The sequence below is a fragment of the Balaenoptera borealis genome (genome assembly GCF_965194805.1).
Source record: "Balaenoptera borealis genome assembly, chromosome: 16".
Taxonomy (NCBI): domain Eukaryota; kingdom Metazoa; phylum Chordata; class Mammalia; order Artiodactyla; family Balaenopteridae; genus Balaenoptera; species Balaenoptera borealis.
The window spans coordinates 13,629,195-13,651,073 of record NC_138872.1 but is presented as its reverse complement, the minus strand read 5'-3'; the positions used below and the strand labels follow the sequence as shown (position 1 = coordinate 13,651,073).

Here is a 21,879-nt window from a genome sequence, read left to right as displayed (position 1 = left end):
AAAACTGAAAGTACCACTTGTCGTTTTAGCACGATATCAAGGAAAATTATTTATAATTAATTGTTAAAGGCTATTGAAATAGTCCTTCCTTTTACAAGTACGTGTATCTATGAGGCTGAATTTTCTTCATGTGTTTCAATCAATATGAAGTATTGCAGCGGATTGAATGGTGTCGTAGGTAAGAGGATCCATCTGTCTTCTATTAAGCCAGACGTAAGGTTTGTAAAAATGTGAAACAATGCCACTCTCATGGAATTGTTTTGTTTCAGGTTATTTTTCATAAAATTGTTTATGTTAACATATAATAGACTTATTTTTAAGTGAATTAATATGTCAAATGTTCTAAGTTTTAATTTCTAATACAGTAAATATTGATAGATAATAACCCACATAACCAAAGCTTTTTAGGGTTCCTAGTTTTTAAAAGATAAAGAAATCCTGATATCAAAAAGGTTGAGAATTACTGACCTAGTGAATTTGGTTGGAACTGTAGCAGCCTTTGACTTAAACCATCTCTTTTGGTAGTAAGAACCAGATTGACTGTAGGAGGTTAGGACTTTGAGTAGCTATATGACATGGTGTGCTATGTCTGGTACTCGGTTGTTCCTGCTTTTAAATTACGGATCAACCATTAATTTTCAGTGGAGACCTTTTATAGCACAAAATACAATTTGTGATTCTACATGTACTAGTTTGTTGATTCCTGGCACTGGGTCATTCGCTTATTGAAGGCAAAACACACACACACACACACACACACACACACACACACACACACTCACTATCAAAACCCCAAAACAAACAAAAAACAAGCAAACAACAACAGCAAAAAACTTGACTCTTTCGATGAACAGTTCATCCCAGGCGTATTGGTGTAGGGAATGAGGTCTCCTCTGTCTGTGTGGACATCACCCAGGCTGCTTAAGAGTGACTACTTAAAAAAAAAAACAACAAAAAAACTTTCCCCCCTCCACAGCTTTATTGAGAAATAATTGACATATGTCCCTGAAAAAGTTTAAGGGGTATAGCACGATGGTTTGATTTACGTATATTGTGAAATGATCACCACTGTAGGTTCAGCTAACATCCATCATCTCATATAGATACAATGAAAAGAAAAGAAAGAAGAAAGGAAAAAACATTTCCTCCTTGTGATGAGAACTCTTCGGATTCACTCTTTTAACAACTTCCCTGTATATCATACAGCAGTGTTAACCGTAGTAGTACATTAGATCCCTATTACTTTGTGACCACTCTCAAGACACTTGCTGAAGTGGGTTTTTGTTTTTGTTTTTTTTTTCGGGGGGAGGGCAGCTAGTTATATTACTTTTTTTAATTGAGTTGTTTTACAATGTTGTGTTAGTTTCTACCGTACAGTGGAGTTCCCTGTGCCATACAGTGTCTTCTCATTAGTAATCTATTTTATACATATTAGTGTATATATGTCAATCCCAACCTCCCAGTTCATCTCCCCCGCTTCCCCCCCTTGGTGTCCATACGTTTGTTCTCTACATCTGTGTCTCTACTTTTGCCTTGCAAACCAGTTCATCTGTACCATTTTTCTAGATTCCACATATATGGGTTAATATACGATATTTGTTTTTCTCTTTCTGACTTACTTCACTCTGTATGACAGTCTCTGGGTCCATCCACGTCTCTGAAAATGACCCAATCTCGTTCCTTTTTATGGCTGAGTAATATTCCATTGTATGTACCACATCTTCTTTATCCATTTGTCTGTCGATGGACATTTAGGTTGCTTCCATGACCTGGCTATTGTAAATAGTGCTGCAATGAACATTGGGGTGCATGTGTCTTTCTGAATTATGGTTTTCTCTGGGTATATGCCCAGTAGTGGGATTGCTGCATCATATGGTAGTTCTATTGTTAGTTTTTTTAAAAAAATTAATTAATAAATTTTTTGGCTGTGTTGGGTCTTTGTTTCTGTGCAAGGGCTTTCTCCAGTTGCAGCGAGCGGGGGCCACTCTTCATGGCGGTGTGCGGGCCTCTCACTATCGCAGCCTCTCTTGTTGCGGAGCACAGGCTCCAGATGCGCAGGCTCAGTAGCTGTGGCTCACGGGCCCAGTTGCTCCGCAGCATGTGGGATCTTCCCAGACCAGGGCTCAAACCGGTGTCCCCTGCATTGGCAGGCAGACTCTCAACCACTGTGCCACCAGGGAAGCCCCTACTGTTAGTTTTTTAAGGAACCTCCATACTCTTCTCCATAGTGGCTGTATCAGTTTACATTCCGTGGGTTTTGGTTTTAACCAGTTTAGTTGTATGAATGGTTTTTATAAGAGTTCATAATTAAATTTTTGCCTCAAGTGTTCTCTCACGATAATGAGGTGCCCCAGCTTTATTTACTCCACATGCATAGGCAGGTTTGTGAAGTACACAGAGAAGCTCTTTAAAGTCATGAGTCATGGAACTGACCTTTGAACAGAAAGAAAAAAAAAAAAAAACCACACTATGTTTTATTTTAGATTATTTGCGTGATGATCTTTTCATCCTGTTCCTCAGTAGTTTATAGTCTCGCTTGCTGCAAATTTCTTCCCTTGAACAATCATTACCAGATTTTTAGCTCCACATAGTATAGTAGCTATATTTTGGAGGGGAATAGGGAGGCAGTTGAAGTTAAATTTAGACTTTGATACTTTTTCAACCTTGCTGCAAGTGCTACACCACCCTCCAACAGGTAAATGATGTTAGGAGTGCATTCTTATTTTCTTTATGGACTTTGATATATATGCTCTCATTCGCTATTTGTATTATTGTCATCCTGAAGTCAGTAATGACTTTTGGAGATTTATTTGAAGAGATAGCTTCTGTCATCAGACATATAACTTCTAGGGATATGGAAGCATTATTTTTAAAAAAGGATTCTTTTGAATTTAAGGTTATTTAGGCTAGGAGTGGAATTATAATTGCTGAAGGGTAACAAGCTGTGAGGTCAGAAAAAGAAAAAAGACAATGGAAACATCGAGGACTGAGCACAGACTAACCTGCAGTCTGCACGATGACCCATTCAGGAAGCCTTATGAGTCAGACTTGCCATGCCGTGTTGCTAGCGTAAGGGACCGTCTGCCTCAGCCTCTTTGCTTTTAGAGAAGGAAATCTAGCTAAGATGTGTTCTTCCTTTGATATATCTTTTTCTCTCTTTTTCCACCTTCAGTACCTTTTCTTTGAAAAATTAATTCAAAGTGCTTCATCAGCTTTATATTTCCACATTGTCAATTTCTGAGACGTTAGTGTAGCTTCTTTATGCTTTTGATATTGGTGGACCGGGCTTCAGTACTGTAGGGGAGGTGTCTTGTTACTTCAAGCTTTTTACTCTGCAGGCACTCCATTTTAGGAATACCTGTCTTGTAGTTGACCCATGGTTACCATTCCCTGTATCATTCATTACTTGGTTAGTACTGCTTCCTAGAGCAGTTTTGCTGCTCTCAGTCATTTGGTTACCAGGTGGCTAATGGCATCGGCTCTTTAGTTTTAACATTTCTTAAAATTTCTTTTTTCTCTGAGGCAGATAGAAATAATGGATTAGGAGAGAATGGGGCACATGCTGTGATCATCTCTCATTTGTATCTTTATTGCTTATTAATTAAATTTATATCAGATTTTATTTCTGCTCTGTGCACATACTCCTCTAACTCCCCACTGCTTATCTTAATCCAGAGCTTTACCACTTACCTCAAGGGGGTTGGACACTTTCTCTCTCCTCCCTCCCTCCCTCCCTCCCTCCCTCCCTCCCTCCCTCCCTCCCTCCCTCCCTCCCTCCCTCCCTCCCTCCTTCCCTCCCTCCCTCCCTTCCTCCCTTCCTTTCCTGCTTATGTTTTCATTATGTGCCAAGGGACAACCTTAGGTGTAAATAATACTTTTTTTTTTTCCAAAGTTTTTTTTTTTTAAATCGCGACTATGAAGGACCTGTTTTTTTAAAATTAATTAATTAATTTATTTATGGCTGCGTTGGGTCTTCGTTTCTGTGCGAGGGCTTTCTCTAGTTGTGGCAAGTGCGGGCCACTCTTCATTGCGGGGCGCGGGCCTCTCACTATCGCGGCCTCTCTTGTTGCAGAGCACAGGCTCCAAACGCGCAGGCTCAGTAATTGTGGCTCACGGGCCTAGTTGCTCCGCGGCATGTGGGATCTTCCCAGACCAGGGCTCGAACCCGTGTCCCCTGCATTGGCAGGCAGATTCTCAACCACTGCGCCACCAGGGAAGCCCTAAATAATACTTTTGATGTCGGGATATTTACGTCTGTCCAAGAAAAATTAAACCACAAATCCAGAAATAAAAAAAGATATAAAAAAGAACCAGCACTGTTTGCTTTACCTAGCACCTTTGAAAGTACTTGGATAACCTCTTCAGAATCTTCTAAAAGGTGCCAACTTATTCTGTAATTATACCTGTTTATCTTAAGGACACAGACATCTATGACAGTAGTTTTATTCTATTTTCATGGCTTTATGTTAGCTACTAACTGCCACTCACCACACTATTTCAGTGGGAAAATGTTTTAAATTCCAGTCAGCTATCTGTACGCTGAAGATAGCCTGAATAGTTCTGGCTAATTTATTTGTCTGAAGCTTTTTAATTTGTTGCTGTGTGGTATATTTGTAACTATTTGTTTTTCAAATGAGAGCAAAATTGATGTTGCTGTGAACATACACCTTTGTTCTTGGTATCGTGTACCTCAGGGATCACCATTATTCCCTGTTCCAGTTGCTTGCTTTATATTGCTTTTCATTCTCACAATAAACATAAGAATATGTGAGGTGTGATTATCCCCAATTTTTACAGGTGATAAGCTTTTTAGAGGTGACAAGTTTAATTCTAACAAAGCCCCGTTGTCTTTTTTATTGTATCATAGTACATCAGCCGTGAAGGATTCAAACCCTTGAGTTTTATTTTGATAGATACCTTGAAGCCACCATATTTTTTGGAATGGGAATATGCAAGTGAAAAATGACATGTCAGAAAGAAGCAGAACTGTTCTACAAGGTATTTAGCCCCTTCCCCCCAATCTTCTCTATATTTTAGGAATATTGTAGTTGGTCAAAAGTACATCTAATGGGATGGGAAGGAAAAGGAGAACTGGAGTTGGAAAAAGGAACAAGGGGAATGGTGGTAGTAGGAGTGAAAAGAGAGAGGAAGGAGTTTGTAATAAAAGTCTCTTACAAGTTTTTATGGTTTAGAGCTTATAGCGTAGAAAGTAGAAACAGAAAAGTGTACAAGAGTAGAGTGTAATTTATAAAATGTTGTAATAAACTATGGAAAATGCATTAGGATAAAGAAGGGACAACTTTTTCTAATTGGAGAATTGGGAATGATCTCACCAGAGGTGACAGTCGAGTTTGATCTTGAAGGATGACTAGGTATTCTAGTATTCTAGATAAAAGAGGGATGAAGGGGAGATCTAAAAAGAAATAAATGACTTAAGGTTACATATAAATAGGAAATGTTTCCATGATATCTTTTGTCAGAATCTCTTTTAGCACAAGCCACTTGGGTAGTGGAGGTGGTGGTGAGGAAGAAGTACAACTGGATAGTATGTTGTTCAGGAATGAAGCCAAAATGAGGTTTACGAACTTCGGGTTTAGGTCTGTTCCTGTGAATGAGAGAGATTCAGCGTGTTACATTGTAGGAGTCACTGTAACCTTTAAAACAGCTAAAGAATTACGCAGCTAGTTAGTATGCTGTCAGGAGAGGGTAATTTGATTTCAGCGGAATTGGCTTGCTTAACTCCCTCTGCACAGTGTGTATTTGTGAACTTCAACTCTGTTGCTCATGTAGAGGTTGAGAAGTCTCTTGGCAACAAGCTTCCAGTTGTAGCTAACACTTGCCTTGGCTAATTGGTATGCCCAGTTCTGGTACTAGAACATCTGGGGAGTTTGTGTTTGAGTTCACCGTCATCAGGCTTAAACCGGAGCATAGTGAGAGAGTGGCATGGACATATATACACTACCAAACGTGAAATAGATAGCTAGTGGGAAGCAACCGCATAGCACAGGGAGATCAGCTCTGTGCTTTGTGACCACCTAGAGGGGTGGGATAGGGAGGGTGGGAGGGAGGGAGATGCAAGAGGGAAGAGATATGGGAACATATGTATATGTATAACTGATTTACTTTGTTATAAAGCAGAAACTAACACACCATTGTAAAGCAATTATACTCCAATAAAGTTGTTAAAAAAAAAAAAACAACAAAAAAAACCCGGAGCATAAATGTAAAGGGGCTTTGGTGTCATCCTGTTGATTGAGAATGAAAAGGCAAGACATACAACAGGAGAAGAGAGAATGAAACCTTGTGGATGAAATAGCTGTTAATTCATGTTTGGATGCTTCTCAGCTCAACTTATGTATTAAAAATAAGATATTTTATTTTATTGCTCCCTGCTAGCCCTTTTCCAAATTTGCAGGCATTCATTATTAACTAAAGATAGAGGAAAAGAATGACCAGGACCTGAGATTTACACTGTTTTCTGGCATATGTCTACACCAAGGTAGTTTATTGTAGATACTGTTTATATGCATTTTCTCTGTTTTTAAAAAAATGTACGCTTGTAGGTTTCCTATCAGCTGTGCCTTCATTTTAACACTTACCAAATAATGTTGTTATAATTGTATGTTCCTCTCTTCTGCTTGCCTGAGAGTTCTAGCAATGTGTGGTGTCATTTCTCTCTCTTTCCTGGTCCTCAGATGGTCTGGGCATGCAAATGTTTGAACGGAAATGGAATTAAATTTAAAAGATGGATTGCATTAGGTGGTTCATACTTTATCCTACTAAACATGACAGGTTATCAACAACACAACAAAAGAATATTGCAAGTTAGCTTTTATTTGAAACTACCCACCCCTGCCTTGTCTCCTTTCAGTTCTTATCCTCTATACCAGGGTTGAATTAGAACATAAAGGTAGGAGATACTCACTGGAAGAGTCATCTGGTTGGTGAGGAAATGTCCATAGTGGCTCCGTGTTTATGGACTTTTCTCTTCCCCTGCCTCCTCTTGTCCCCTAAACACACACAGGTTCTATTCTGTTTCCTTTCTTTGCTCCATGGTGCTGGTTCTCTTGGAGCTGCACAGAAGATTGAAATAAACCTCTTATTTTATATTTTGGAAAATATAATCTTGTAGGATTAAACCAAACTGGTGATGACTATATACTAAAATTGTCTTTTGAGTAAGAGCATCAATTTGCAACTTGTATTTTGGGTAGTTCGTTTATGTACGGATGTCTCATAAATCTTTCCCGAGGGTAATTTTTTTTCTAATTGGCTTGATCAGCCTCTGCTTTTACATAATGCTTCAAGCAGTTTTCGGTAAATCAGTTCAAATCCACAGTTGTATGAAAATTTCCTTAAGTTACTGGGATTCTCAGGAGACACCCAGAAATACTCCCTAATTGGCGTATTTAATCATACCTTGTATAAATCAGGCAAACAAGCCTGATGAATAAACTGAATTAGTGGAATATTCAAAAGTTCTTGGCTCTAGCATTTAATCTTAGAAAACCCAAGAATGAAAATATTTGACAGATTATTTTGGGTATAGTTCTTGCTTTTCTGATCTAAGTTTCCTTCTTGCCATGTGAATCACTGACTGTTGGTTTCAATTGGAAATAAAGGTCATGGTTAATAGTAGACCATCTCAGAGGGCCATTTATCTGGTGACCTGTAGAGTAATGGTTGGTTTTTAGGAGCTTGAGGGGAATAGCAGCATTAGTACCTGCTGAGTTGGAGCACCTCCTTGCCTCTGGCCGTGATACTACATGCCCCTAAACCCTGCACGTAACAACTTCTCAATGTTCTTACTGATGACCTGAGAGATTTTCTGGTTAATTGGTTGGAAATGGTGTGACTCAACAGTATAAGTGGTTTATGTTTTTTGGCGGGGAGGGGGTGGATAAAATGCCCAAGGAACATTTGGTACATATTTTGCTGATTATAAAGTCTGAAAATATTGTAATCCCAGCTCTGCCATCTAGTATCTGTGTGTGATCTAGATACTACTTTATCTGTAAAATGGGAGTAATACATACTTTGGAGAGTCGTGAGAAATTATACAGAATATGTGATATGCCCAGCACTGTACTACCACAAAAGTTATCTGTCCCCTTCCCTCTCCCTTATTAATTTAGGAAAATAAAATATTTTAGTTGGTCTTTAGGCCATTTGAGATTTACTGGGTAACTTATCTCCTCCCCATTTTGGCATGGCATGGCTTTTCTTACGGTGCCCCCCCCCCACCCCCCACCACCAGTAACTTCTTGCTCACCTGATGGACACTAGCATTGTTTATTGATATCTCTTCCTTTTGGACAAGGAGTACTTCCTGTATCTTTGTCCATCTGGCTAGTTTGTTGTACATAATCAGGATTTCCCATCCTGTCTTAACTGAATAACCAAAGGGAAAGCTAATTAATGCTGCTAAGCCACATATCATCATTTTCATGGCTTTTGAGCTGGTGGATATAATTCTTTGTTGCTTTTAGAGTTAAAGAATGTTCATTTTCTAGCAGTTTATTGTATTCTGTGCACGTCTAAGCTTAAACCTGTACCACAGCATGATTGTTTTATGTAGAAAGCCCTATAGTATTTATAGAGAAAGTTTATCCAATTGCTGTAAGATTCTTGCTCATTTTAAATCTGATTTATCATGAATCTGCTTACGACTTTTCCAAATAATATAGAAATAGGTAGCATTATATTTTGAGAGCATTGAATTTATTGTAAATTGCTATTATTCTGTATTAAAGTAGTTGTATAGAATATGTTGCTTAAATGTAATCTTAAAGTGTGCATTGTCATATTAATATATTTAAGTAGTATAGCATAGAACTTTTAAGTAGAAACATTTTTTTTTAAAATTAATTAATTAATTTATGGCTGTGTTGGGTCTTCGTTTCTGTGCGAGGGCTTTCTCTAGTTGTGGCAAGCGGGGGCCACTCTTCATCGCAGTGCGCGGGCCTCTCACCATCGCGGCCTCTCTTGTTGCGGAGCACAGGCTCCAGACACGCAGGCTCAGTAGTTGTGGCTCACGGGCCCAGCTGCTCCGCGGCACGTGGGATCCTCCCAGACCAGGGCTCGAACCCGTGTCCCCTGCATTGGCAGGCAGATTCTCAACCGCTGCGCCACCAGGGAAGCCCAAGTAAGAAACATTTTATACAAGGAAAATAATTGTAAAAATGGCTCAAGGATCTAGACAGTTGAGTTCACATTGAAGGACAGAATACACTTTGTGTCTTTGGGTCCGATTCATCTGGAAGTGTGGTTGAGGTGTATCTCCAGTTTAACAATCAGTTGGGGGACATCTCTTCATTAGCAATGCAAATTAAAACTACAATGAGGTATCACTTCACACTGGTCAGAATGGCCATTATCAAAAAAGCTAGAAGCAATAAATTCTGGAAAGGGTGTGGTGAAAAGGGAACCCTCCTACACTGTTGGTGGGAATGTAAATTGATACAACCACTATGGAAAACAGTATGGAGGTTCCTTAAAAAACTAAAAATAGAACTACCATACGACCCAGCAATCCCACTACTGGGCATATACCCTGAGAAAACCATAATTCAAAAAGAGTCATGTACCACAATGTTCATTGCAGCTCTGTTTACAATAGCCAGGACATGGAACCAACCTAAATGCCCATCAACAGATGAGTGGATAAAGAAGATGTGGTACATATATACAATGGAATATTACTCAGCCATAAAAAGAAATGAAATTGAGTTATTTGTAGTGAGGTGGATGGACCTAGAGTCTGTCATACAGAGTGAAGTAAGTCAGAAAGTAAAACAAACACCGTATGCTAACGCATATATATGGAACCTTAAAAAAAAATGGTACTGATGAACCTAGTTGCAGGGCAGGAATAAAGAGGTAGACATAGAGAATGGACTTGATGACATGGGGTGGGACGGCGAAGCTGGGGCAAAGTGAGAGTAGCATCGACGTATATACACTACGGAATGTAAAATAGTTGGCTGGTGAGAAGCAGCAGCATAGCACAGGGAGATCGGCTCGGTGCTTTGCGATGACCTAGAGGGGTGGGATAGGGAGGATGGGAGGGAGGCTCAAGAGGGAAGGGATATGGGGACATGTGTATGCATGTGGCTGATTTGCTTTGTTGTGCAACAGAAACTAACACGGTATTGTGAAGCAATTATACTCCAATAAAGATGTAGAAAAGAAAATGTGCACACACACACAAAAATACATGTATGCACCTTAACTATTGGATAAGAGTACAGGTTGCCCAGGGGTAGGGCAGGTATATATTGTGGTCCTAATTTCTTTTCTACTCAACTGTGTAGATGATAATCTTTAATTGTAAGGAATCAGAATTTAGAAGGGGCTCAATATTAATAGACTGTTCTTATAGTCAGAGGTACTGGGAGACTCTTGTGCTATATTATTTCCCATTTGAATATGGATTTTACCAATTCCATATATTCTTCAAACTAGATGGGTTGTAATTTAAGATGTAAAAATGTAAGCTGTACAGTTACTGATCTGTGTTTCTTAACCTTTTGAACTTCTTTGAGGGGGGGGAAATTGATCTACTCATGGGCCTGGTACATGTTCTGTCCCCCTCTCCCACCCTAATTCTTGACTAGTGACTGAAAATGGTCTAGATTTAGTGTGTATATGCTAAGCATTTTACCTATCATACCTGCAAAAGAATAATTTACCAAACTAGATAATATATCCCCCCAGATAAATATAGTTTGAGTCTGGCTCCGCCAGTGAGTAGACAACAGACTTGGCAAGTAAAACAAATGCTATTTATAATTTTTTATGTTCATAACTAATATTAATGCCAAATAAATAGAAAACTGGACATAAAGAGTTTGTCATAGTCATCTGTGCTCAGGAATTACTATATTATTGTATATGCTGAAACTATTTTTTTGGGGGTGCGGGAAATGCTTCTGTTTATTATTTCTAATGTTGAACATTTTCTTCAGCCAAATGAAATTTAAGGGATATATTTATTGTACTTTGATTTTTTTGTTATACAGTATTTTGTCATTCAAACTTGGACATCATGTGGTTTTTTAGGCATGGTACAGTGATTGTAGTACCAAGGTTTTTCCCTGTCTAATAACTAGAAAAAGAAATCTGTCAAACCTGTTCCTAAAAAAATAGAATGTGAAAATTATTTTATATCTTAAATAGTTATATTGATATCTTCTTGTTTGAGTAAACACCACTACCGTGGTTTTATTTTTTATTTTTCTATTTTTAAAATATGTATGTATTTATTTATTTATTTTGGCTGTGCCAGGTCTTAGTTGTGGCACACGGGATCTTTAGTTGCAGCATGCGAACTCGTAGTTGCAGCATGCGTGTGGGATCTAGTTCCCCGACCAGGGATCGAACCCGGGCCCCCTGCATTGGGAGCGTGGATTCTTACCCAGTGGACCTACCAGGGAAGTCCCACTACTGTGGTTTTAAATTAGGATCTTGCATTGGGATAATTACCTTTGTTACTAGAGATCATTGGACTCTGTGAAAGAGTAGACTTGGTAGCATGTAGACTGCACAGTCATGTGCATGTTATAGCTTGTTGTTCTGACACATCAAGAGAAGGAGCCACATGTGTATTTGGACATAGGTAGACATATTTAGGTTTCTCTTATATGCACATAAACATTGACTTAACATGAATGACATGTATGCATTTCTGGTTTACATGATAATTGTGATTATTTTTTTTTCGTACTAAGATTGTCATGGTTTTGATTCTCTATTGATGTAATTTATGGCTCTAAAATTCATTTCAGTGACATCCTATATCAACCATAGCAGTAAAAATTTTAAAAGTTTAAAGTAACCTTTGAACTTTTATAGAAATCAGAATGGAGGAAAATCTGTTTTATAAAATATGAGTTGATAAGTTGAATGTTCCATTTACTCAGTACTTTTCAAGGCATACTTATTGATCACCTCTTATATGCTAGGCACCTTAAACTGTACTGGAGATTCAGCTTATGTGTAACAGCAAAGTAAGGGAATAATACTGAGAACATAGAATAAATTATGTCTTTCAAATGAAATGCTGTTATCCACTAAAGAGTTCATTACTCAGTTTTGAGGATTCAGCTTATGTTTAACGTCAAAGTAAGGAAATAATATCTAGAATGTGGAGTAAATTATATTTTTAAAATAAAATGCTATTATTCACTGGATGGTTGGCCACTCAATTTAAAAATAACCTTTGAATGAAACAAATATAAAACTAATTGTATTGAGACGTGGCTACTCTATTTCTGTTTTTTAAAAATTATTTATTTATTTATGTATTTATTTTTGACTGTGTTGGGTCTTCGTTTCTGTGCGAGGGCTTTCTCTAGTTGTGGCAAGCGGGGGCCACTCTTCATCGCGGTGTGCGGGCTTCTCACTATCGCGGCCTCTCTTGTTGCGGAGCACAGGCTCCAGACGCGCAGGCTCAGTAGTTGTGGCTCACGGGCCTAGTTGCTCTGCGGCATGTGGGATCCTCCCAGACCAGGGCTCGAACCCGTGTTCCCTGCATTGGCAGGCAGATTCTCAACCACTGTGCCACCAGGGAAGCCCCTATTTCTGTTTTTTTAAAACTAATTTTTATTGGAGTATAGTTGCTTTACAGTGTTCTATTTCTGTTCTTAAGGAATCGCTTTTTCTTTTTAAATATGAAAATTGGAAATCAAAACTGAACATACTTTTTTTTTCTTTTAAATAGAACTTTATTGGAGTATAATTGCTTCACAATACTGTGTTAGTTTCTATTGTACAACAAAGTGAACCAGCCATATGCAGATGAATTTTTTAACTGGTAACTTGAGAGCTCTGCCACCTTTAAACTTCCTTTGTAGGAAACAAGTGTCAATACATTGTAGCTTCTTTTTAGGCAAGGTTATAATACCAATTCACACAAACCAATGTTTCTCAATCTGGGGCTGAGGGAGGTTCCTCCCCACCCCCAGGGGTCATTTGGAAATGTCTGGATACTTTTGGCTGTGGGGAGGAGGGGTGGTGTGCTACTGGCAGCGGGTGGGTACAGACCAGGGATGCTGTTCATCACCCTGTGATACACAGGAAAGTCCCTACAACCAAGAATTACCAGTCAAAAGTGTCAGTACTGCTGAGGTACAAAGAAACTGGCCTGTATCTAGACAGCTGGTATCAAATACAACATAATTCTGCCAAGTACAGGTTACCTAAGAAAATAGTGCGATTAACTTGATGCTTAAAACCCACTTTTAAAATCACTGGAATAAAACTCAACATTTAAATGTTAGTTCATTAGTTCATGTCTTTTATTAACCAATATACAATCACTTGTCTTCTGATTTGTTGAAACAATAGGTCAGACAACATTTGCCACAATAATGTCTGTCAAAGTGGCTGGCCATAAAAACTCCAGCACCACATTAATCTGAAGGGCACTCCCGACGAAGGCGACTGATTTTGCCATTCTCATCCACCTTATAGTATTTCAGGACAGCCAGCTTAACCTGCTTTCTCTTATGCTTGTTCTTCCTGGGAGTGGTGTAAGACTTCTTCTTCCTTTTCTTAGCACCACCACGAAGTCTCAACACAAGATGAAGAGTGAACTCCTTTTGAATGTTGTAGTCAGACAAAGTACGTCCATCTTCCAGTTGCTTGCCAGCAAAGATCAGTCTTTGCTGGTCAGGAGGAATTCCTTCCTTGTCCTGGATCTTGGCCTTTACGTTTTCTATTGTATCCGAGGGTTCGACCTCGAGAGTGATGGTCTTCCCTGTCAGGGTCTTCACGAAAATCTGCATATTGGCGGCGGTGCCACCGCAGATGGCGGATCCAAAAAGCTGAACATACATTTAACTTTATTTGGAAATAATTTTTTTTTTTTTAAAGCTTTTTTTTTTTTTTTAAATAAGGTTTAATTTATTTATTTATGGCTGTGTTGGGTCTTCGTCTCTGTGTGAGGGCTTTCTCCAGCTGTGGCAAGTGGGGGCCACTCCTCATCACGGTGTGCGGGCCTCTCACCATTGCGGCCTCTCTTGTTGAGGAGCACAGGCTCCAGACACGCAGGCTCAGTAATCGTGGCTCACGGGCCCAGTTGCTCCGCGGCATGTGGGATCTTCCCAGACCAGGGCTCGAACCCGCGTCCCCTGCATTGGCAGGCAGACTCTCAACCACTGCACCACCAGGGAAGCCCCTGGAAATAATTTTAAAGTTAAACCAAAGTTGCAAGAGAAAGAATAGTACAAAGAATTTTAAAATTTCTGCCCAGCTGAGATTCAACCAGTGTCAACAATTTGCTGGCCTCCTTTCTTTTCTCTTCTTCCCTTCCCTTTCCCTCCTCTTCTCCTGTTAACTCACTCACTCACTTATATGTAATCCACCCCCCCCAAACATTAGAGGGTCCTTTGTGTACATAATGGCTTTTTTGTCCTAAATACTAAGAATAGGGATAGTCTCTTAAATAACCATAGTACAGAAATAAACTTCAGTAAATTTAACATTGGTAAAATACTTTTATCTATTGTCCATATTCTAAATTTTGTTAGTTGATCCAATAGTGTCGTTTATAGCATTTTCCCCCTCTAGTACAGGATCCAGTATAGGATCAAATATTGCATTTAATTGTCATTTCTCTTTAGCTTCCTTTAATCTGGAATACTTAAAGACTTTGTCTTTTATGACATTGCCATTTTTGAAGAATATAGTATTGTGGCATTGTGGGATCTGGTTACACTTTATTTTAAAATTTTATTTTATTTTTAAAAATTTATTTGGTTGCATCGGGTCTTAGTTGTGGCAAGCGGGCTCCTTAGAGTTGTGGCAGGGAGGCTCCTTAGTTGCGGCTCCAGGGCTCCTTGGTTGCAGCACATGGGCTCCTTAGTTGTGGCACGCTGGCTCCTTAGTTGTGGCATGCAAACTCTTAGTTGTAGCATGCATGTGGGATTTAGTTCCCTGACCAGGGACCGAACCTGGGTCCCCTGCATTGGGAGCGCAGAGTCTTATCCACTGTGCCACCAGGGAAGTCCCCGTGGTTACACTTTAAAATCATGACATTAAGCCACATTAGTGGGGGCTTCCTTGGTGGTGCAGTGGTTAAGAATCCGCCTGCCAATGCAGGGGACACGGGTTCCAGCCCTGGTCTGGGAAGATCCCACATGCTGCGGAGCAACTAAGCCCTTGCGCCACAGCTACTGAGCCTGCACTCTAGAGCCCGCGAGCCACAACTACCGAAGCCCACGCGCCTAGAGCCCGTGCTCCGCAACAAGAGAAGCCACTGCAGTGAGACGCCGGCGTACTGCAACGAAGAGTAGTCCTTGCTCGCCGCAACCAGAGAAAGCCCGCATGCAGCAACGAAGACCCAGCACAGCCAAAAATCAATCAATCAATCAATAAACAAGTAAATAAATAAGCCACATTAGTGAAAGTTATTTTAAGTTCTTTTCTCTTTTATTTTAACTTACGTTGTGAGAAGAAAACCACACCAAGTTCTTAAAACGTATTAGCTTTTCAGCCTTTACATTTTACTATCAAAATTATTCGTAGAATAAATTCCGTTGGTGTTTAATTCATACCTAGAACATCTGAAAGATGATAATGTAATCTAAAACTTCTGATTTTGATTTTTTAAAGCTACATATTTTAAGTGTGATCAGGATCTTGTGTAAAATTTTGCATTTCTGTTAATTTGTCTCTCATTCTGGCAGTATTGTGCCACCTAGTGGAAATTTATGTCCTTCAATGTATGTCTCAGACTCTAGATGGAATGAAAGATGCATTTTAACAAATGAAGAAAAAGTAGTTTGGAGTGTTTGAACTTCTCCGTTGACTTGGAATTCTTTATAACAATGATTGTCTTCGTAAACAAGAGTTTAAGACAAATAAAATTCTTGTTAAGTGAAGGCTTAGTAGATGTCTTAAAATTATGAACCACTGAGTATTAAAATCTGCTCTTTTTTCAACAAGAAATAGCCTACATTTATTTTCTTTATCAATGCAACTTTAACTAAGGCATATTATATTTCCATCAGTTAGTATTAAAATAATTGTTGTTCTGTGGATCTTGTCAAAATCCTTCCACCTGGAGTTTTATTGTTGTACATCTAATTTGTAAGCAGAATGTATTGGAGTTTACATGTTATTTACACAATCTCAGTTTATTTTGAAGTAGCAGAAGAAAAACACATTGGATGATAAATACTAAAGAAATGGTCTAAGGAAAAAATGTGCTACCTTGAAAATAGCCTGAAAATAATTTAGATATTTATCATTTGAAGACTTCTTACCAACTGACAAGATAAGATCTTACTTGTGTATAAGTAAAATTTAGGATTTTATCAGTTGGAGAGTTGACAGTCTCTTTTTCTTATTAACTATGCAGAAGATGCCTTGTTCTTTGTGAGGTATTCAATATATGCATTTTTACTCAGTCTTGAGAAACATTTGTCCTGGGGTTGGATGGACATTCTGCATAATTAAACTGGAATATGAACTCTTGAGGTCTTCAGAACAGTTGTGTACTATAAGGAATTTTGAGAATTATCTAACCATTTAGGGAAAGCAGTTCTGAATTACAAAATGCAGCCATTCAAGCATATGACACCTTTATGAGAGTCATGAATATTTTATAATGTTTGTATCTTATTATTCTTTCTTAGTTGCTGATGTATATTCACGATGAGCGGATTAGGAGAAAACTCCTTGGATCCACTGGCCCCTGATTCACGAAAACGCAAGTTGCCATGTGATACTCCAGGACAAGGGTAAGCAGTTTATTTCCTGATACTTCACCAAGGGTGCCTCCCACGCCTTTATTTGTTTTGAAGAAAACATTTCAGCTTTCTGTTATTTGCATTTTCTGGTTAGATTTTGTTTGTTTGTTTGTTTTTGTCTTTGTTTAAATAATATGATTTTGCTTTGTAGTAAGTACAGTGGTACAATGATGAGATGGGGACATTCTTATGTTATAATAGAGGCTTTATGGCTGATTCAGATAGAAATGAGAATATTATACTAAGTGTGTGATATTGTAAGAAGCATTTCTCAATGGAGGACGTAACAGTTAGGAATAGATAGACAAGATTATTACAAGTGAGAATCTTTAGTATCCTTTAAAAACATGTTATAAGTTGATATTTTGGCATTTGTGAGGTTTCATCATTCTTTTCCTGAATGAAGTTAGAAGTTTAAAAAATAGAAATAAAATATTTTATGCAGTGATAGATACTTCCTAGCTTTTTTAGTATTTACCAAGGTCAATATCACTTGAATTTCACTGTGATGGTTGCAAATAAAAAACAACCTATAATTCATAAAACCTCATAATTAATAAGTAGCTATTACTGTTTTTATTATTTGTTAATTTTATTGTCTCTTCGTGGTAAAGACTATTCATCCCCATTTTCCAGATGATGAAATGAGACTAATGCCTAAGGCCTAGGCTAACAACAGGTGGACTTGAATTTAGGTTTTTATGAATTTCAACTGTATTGTACTAGGTCTCCAAGACAATGTTTTGGTAGTCTTTATGGGCTGAATTTAATTTGTTTATATATGAGTGTAATGGTGTTGTGTAGGTACTGATTCTGCTCATAGCTCCTTTGTGATAGATATGTTTATGGCCTTTTTTCCCCCCCTCCCAGCCTTACCTGCAGTGGTGAAAAGTGGAGACGGGAGCAGGAGAGTAAATATATTGAAGAATTGGCTGAACTGATATCTGCTAATCTTAGTGATATTGACAATTTCAATGTCAAACCAGATAAATGTGCAATTTTAAAGGAAACAGTAAGACAGATACGTCAAATAAAAGAGCAAGGTAATACAAAGTAAGAAAACACTCAAGTCTTTTAGAAGGAACTTGTTAACTGTGTTCACATTTGCCTTTTGCTACCTGTTGCTTAGGTGGGAACTGCTGCTCCTTGAGGGCTAGCCTCTGTGGGGCCAGATGGACAGATGAGTTGACCAGCTTTGCTCTTTAGGAAACAGTCACCAGAATTGGAAGAAGGCCAGTGTTGCTCGCCCTGTCACTTGTTAGTTCCCTTTCAGGAAGCAATGGGATAGTACATTTAGTAGGGAAAGAAAATTTAGAGGATCGTCTGTCCTCCTGGGTAATTCGGAAGTTTAATTTTAACCTTTAAAAACTGTAGCATCATTTTCTTATCAGGAAATGTGTATGTGCTTATGCACATCTGTGTGTGTGTCTCTTTGTGTCTGTTTGGGGAACAATTTGAAAGTGGATTTAGTCTATAACTGATATATATGCTATTTGTAGTATTGCCTTATGTCTTTCCAGGAAAAGCTATTTCCAGTGATGATGATGTTCAGAAAGCTGATGTATCTTCCACAGGACAAGGAGTTATTGATAAAGACTCCTTAGGACCACTTTTACTTCAGGCAAGTATAAGGTTCTAGCTGTACGATAAGCTGTGTTGATTTAAAAAGAAAGAAAGAAAGAAAGAAAATTTTGGCTAGGATATGAGAGCAAAAAGAAAATGTTTCTTTTCATGAGATAGAACTCAGTATTCTGAATATGATGATAAAATGCTCTTATATTTAAAATATACATAACTCTTGAGATCCTGTGGCGCCCTGCCCCCCCGCAATAAAAATGCATTTGGGCATATTTTAGCTAAGACTTTTTTGTGTATTTTTGCGTAATTGATAGTATGGCACACTACAGTTTTATATTTTGGAGGAAGTTTTAAGACTTAAAATATGTGTTTTTTGTAAGTAGTTGTCTTAAATAAATCGAGTTAAGCTTTAGCACTTACAGAATGTTTCTTTTTAAGTCATGACCTGAAGCCCTTTATTCAGGTTCACTTATTAACTGTTTTTGTTCCAATTAGTTTGTTCCAGCTCCTTTTTAGTTGATCAGTTCAGTTCCTCTTTGTAAATTCTAAGGAGTGGTATAGTTCCTGTAGCTTGACTTGATAACAAATGGGAAAATGGGAAGCACTAAGGATGATTTTTCATATTTTTAAGAACTCCTTTGAAGAAGTAATTCTTCAAAAATTAGATTAGATGCTAATTCAGATTTTGTCTTTACTGCCATCTTTTCAAATTGTCTTTTTCATACAACCCTGTATTGATGGTGCTAATGTTAATAGAAATGATGGCTCATAGTTGTTAAATCAACAGTTTTTTTTCAAATTCTAGTTAGTACTAAGGCTGGTGTATTAGTCTGCTAAGGATGCCATAACAAAATACCACAGACTGAGTGGCTTAAACAACAGAAATTTATTTCTTACAGTTCTGGAGGCTGGAAGTCCAAGATCAAGGTGTTGGCAGGCTTGGTTTCTCCTGAGACCTACCTCTCTCCTTGGCTTGTAGATGGCTGCCTTCTCCTTGTGTCTTCACGTGACCTTTTCTCTGTGTGTGTGCATTTCTGGTGTCTGTCTCTCTTCTCATAAGAACACCAGTCCTATTGGATTAGAGCTACCCTTATGACCTCATTTAACCTTAATTACCTCCTGAAAGGCCCTATCTCCAAATACAGTCACATTGAGGTTTAGGGCTTCAACATATGAATTTTGGTGGGGGAGGGGATACAGTTCAGTCCATATAGCCAATATTAACATATCCCACTTCAGGCATTGGATGGCTTCCTGTTTGTGGTGAATCGTGAAGGAAACATTGTATTTGTGTCAGAAAATGTCACCCAGTACCTGCAATATAAGCAAGAGGACCTGGTTAACACAAGTGTCTACAATATCTTGCATGAAGAAGACAGAAAGGATTTTCTTAAAAACTTACCAAAATCTACAGGTAGGCTTTTAATGCGTATCTTCCTTTTTAAAAAAAATATTTATTTATTTATTTGGCTGTGCTGGATCTTAGTCGCGGCACGCGGAATCTTTGTTGCCGCATGCGGGATCTTCGTTGTGGCATGGGGGATCTTTAGTTGCGGCATGTGGGATCTAGTTCTCTGACCAGGGATCGAACCTGGGCCCCCTGCATTGGGAGCACGGAGTCTTAGCCCCGGACCACCAGGGAAGTCCCTGTATTTTCTAAGTAAGTTAAAAAAATTTCTTTTTCTTGATCATTTCTTAGAAAATTGAATATACCTTTTAGAAAGCCAAGTGATGATTTATGTAGAACAGGGCAAGTGGTAGATAGCAAAATTTTCAAATACGAATTTAGAGTTTGGTATACATTTCATGGGTCTAGGATATACAGTGAGTTACAAAATATAAGTGAGATACCTGTTGAATTTGAAATTGAAATTATTCCAGTGTTTTATATATTGCCACTTTGAAATGTTATTGTAGAAATTACTATGGAAGATGTATAATGAGAAATACGTATAGCTTAAATTCTTCTTCTTTTTTTTTTTTTAATTGGAGTATAGTTGATTTATAGCTTAAATTCTTGATGATAGTCATGGACTGAATTGCCAGCTTTTAAAAAACTCCTTTCAATTTGTTTTCTAAAGTTAATGGAGTTACCTGGACTAATGAGACCCAGCGACAAAAAAGCCATACATTTAATTGCCGTATGTTGATGAAAATACCACATGACATTCTGGAAGACATAAACACTAATCCTGAAATGCGCCAGAAATATGAAACGATGCAGTGCTTTGCCCTGTCCCAGCCACGGGCTATGATGGAGGAAGGAGAAGGTGAGAGTCATCACATGCTTGTGGTGATTATCAAACAATAGCAGCCAAACTTGTAGTTTTGTAATTTCCATTGTTGTAATTCTTCCTACTGAATTCCATGTTCTTACTTGCCTATTGAATAGACACATCCAAAGGTTAAGTATAATCCTTACCTGGTTAAATTTTCTATTGTAGATTTGCAATCCTGTATGATCTGTGTGGCACGTCGCATTACCACAGGAGAAAGAGCATTTCCGTCAAATCCTGAGAGCTTTATTACTAGACATGATCTTTCAGGTAAAAACTGTGCGTGTGTGTACGTTTTGTTCATTTTGAAAATTTTTATAAAAGTTAACTTTCTACAGCCTGCACTATCATTTAAGTGCCTACACTGTAACGAATACTTTGCATGGATTATTTCCTATGTTTCTTATAATATTAGTATTATTTTTTAAAATTTAATTTAATTTTTTATTTTATTTATTTTTGGCTGCATTGGGTCTTCATTGCTGTGCAGGGGCTTCCTCTAGTTGTGGCGAGCAGGGGCTACCCTTCCTTGTGGTGCGTGGCCTTCTCATGGCGGTGATTTCTCTTTTTGTGGAGCATGGGCTCTAGGCACGTAGGCTTCAGTAGTTGTGACACGTGGGCTCACTAGTTGTGGCGCATGGGCTTAGTTGCTCTGTGGCATGTGGGATCTTCCTGGACCAGGACTCGAACCCGTGTCCCCTGCATTGGCAGGTGGATTCTTAACCACTGTGCCACCAGGGAAGTCCCTTATGTTTCTTACACAACCCTAGGAGAGATTCAACAAAACCCTGGGCATTTAAGTTGGGTGTATTTGACACTTAAAATCCCTCAAATAAATACACAAAAAAATGTAGACGCACCTGACTTTCTCTCCAAATAGCATTTCAAATCAGAAGCCGGTATTTCTTTTCTGTAACTTCAAATCCATTTTTCATAAAGAAGCGCATTTCAAAAATACGGGTAATTTAATGAGAATTACTGGGAGTAATTCTTGACATCAACATGAATTTCAGTTTTGGTCTGCCCTTTTTTGCCCATGAGAGTAAAGAATTAAAGTCAGTGCAGTTGATAATGCACAATGATGAAATTAAACACAGTGGCAATTTTCTGTTTAATAGGAAAAGTTGTCAACATAGATACAAATTCACTGAGATCTTCCATGAGGCCTGGTTTTGAAGATATAATCCGAAGGTGTATCCAGAGATTTTTTAGTCTTAATGATGGGCAGTCATGGTCCCAGAAACGTCACTATCAAGAAGGTAAAGAATTTG

At 38.4% G+C, this 21,879-nt stretch overlaps 1 protein-coding gene and 1 pseudogene across 3 annotated transcripts in view; one reads left to right on the top strand and one right to left on the bottom strand.

The window, feature by feature from the left end:
• Positions 1-21,879, top strand: part of NCOA3 (nuclear receptor coactivator 3) — a 123,999-nt gene that overhangs the window by 78,158 nt on the left and 23,962 nt on the right. For both annotated transcript variants that reach the window (XM_082361133.1, XM_082361132.1), the window contains exons 3-9: positions 16,641-16,745; positions 17,625-17,797; positions 18,275-18,375; positions 19,572-19,746; positions 20,414-20,602; positions 20,777-20,878; positions 21,727-21,867. In XM_082361133.1, coding sequence (XP_082217259.1) covers positions 16,660-16,745; positions 17,625-17,797; positions 18,275-18,375; positions 19,572-19,746; positions 20,414-20,602; positions 20,777-20,878; positions 21,727-21,867 — 967 coding nt within the window. In that variant the 5' untranslated portion in view covers positions 16,641-16,659. The remainder of the gene's footprint in view (positions 1-16,640; positions 16,746-17,624; positions 17,798-18,274; positions 18,376-19,571; positions 19,747-20,413; positions 20,603-20,776; positions 20,879-21,726; positions 21,868-21,879) is intronic.
• Positions 13,285-13,845, bottom strand: LOC309613797 (ubiquitin-ribosomal protein eS31 fusion protein pseudogene; annotated as a pseudogene). The gene has a single exon. The product of its transcript is annotated as a ubiquitin-ribosomal protein eS31 fusion protein pseudogene (transcript).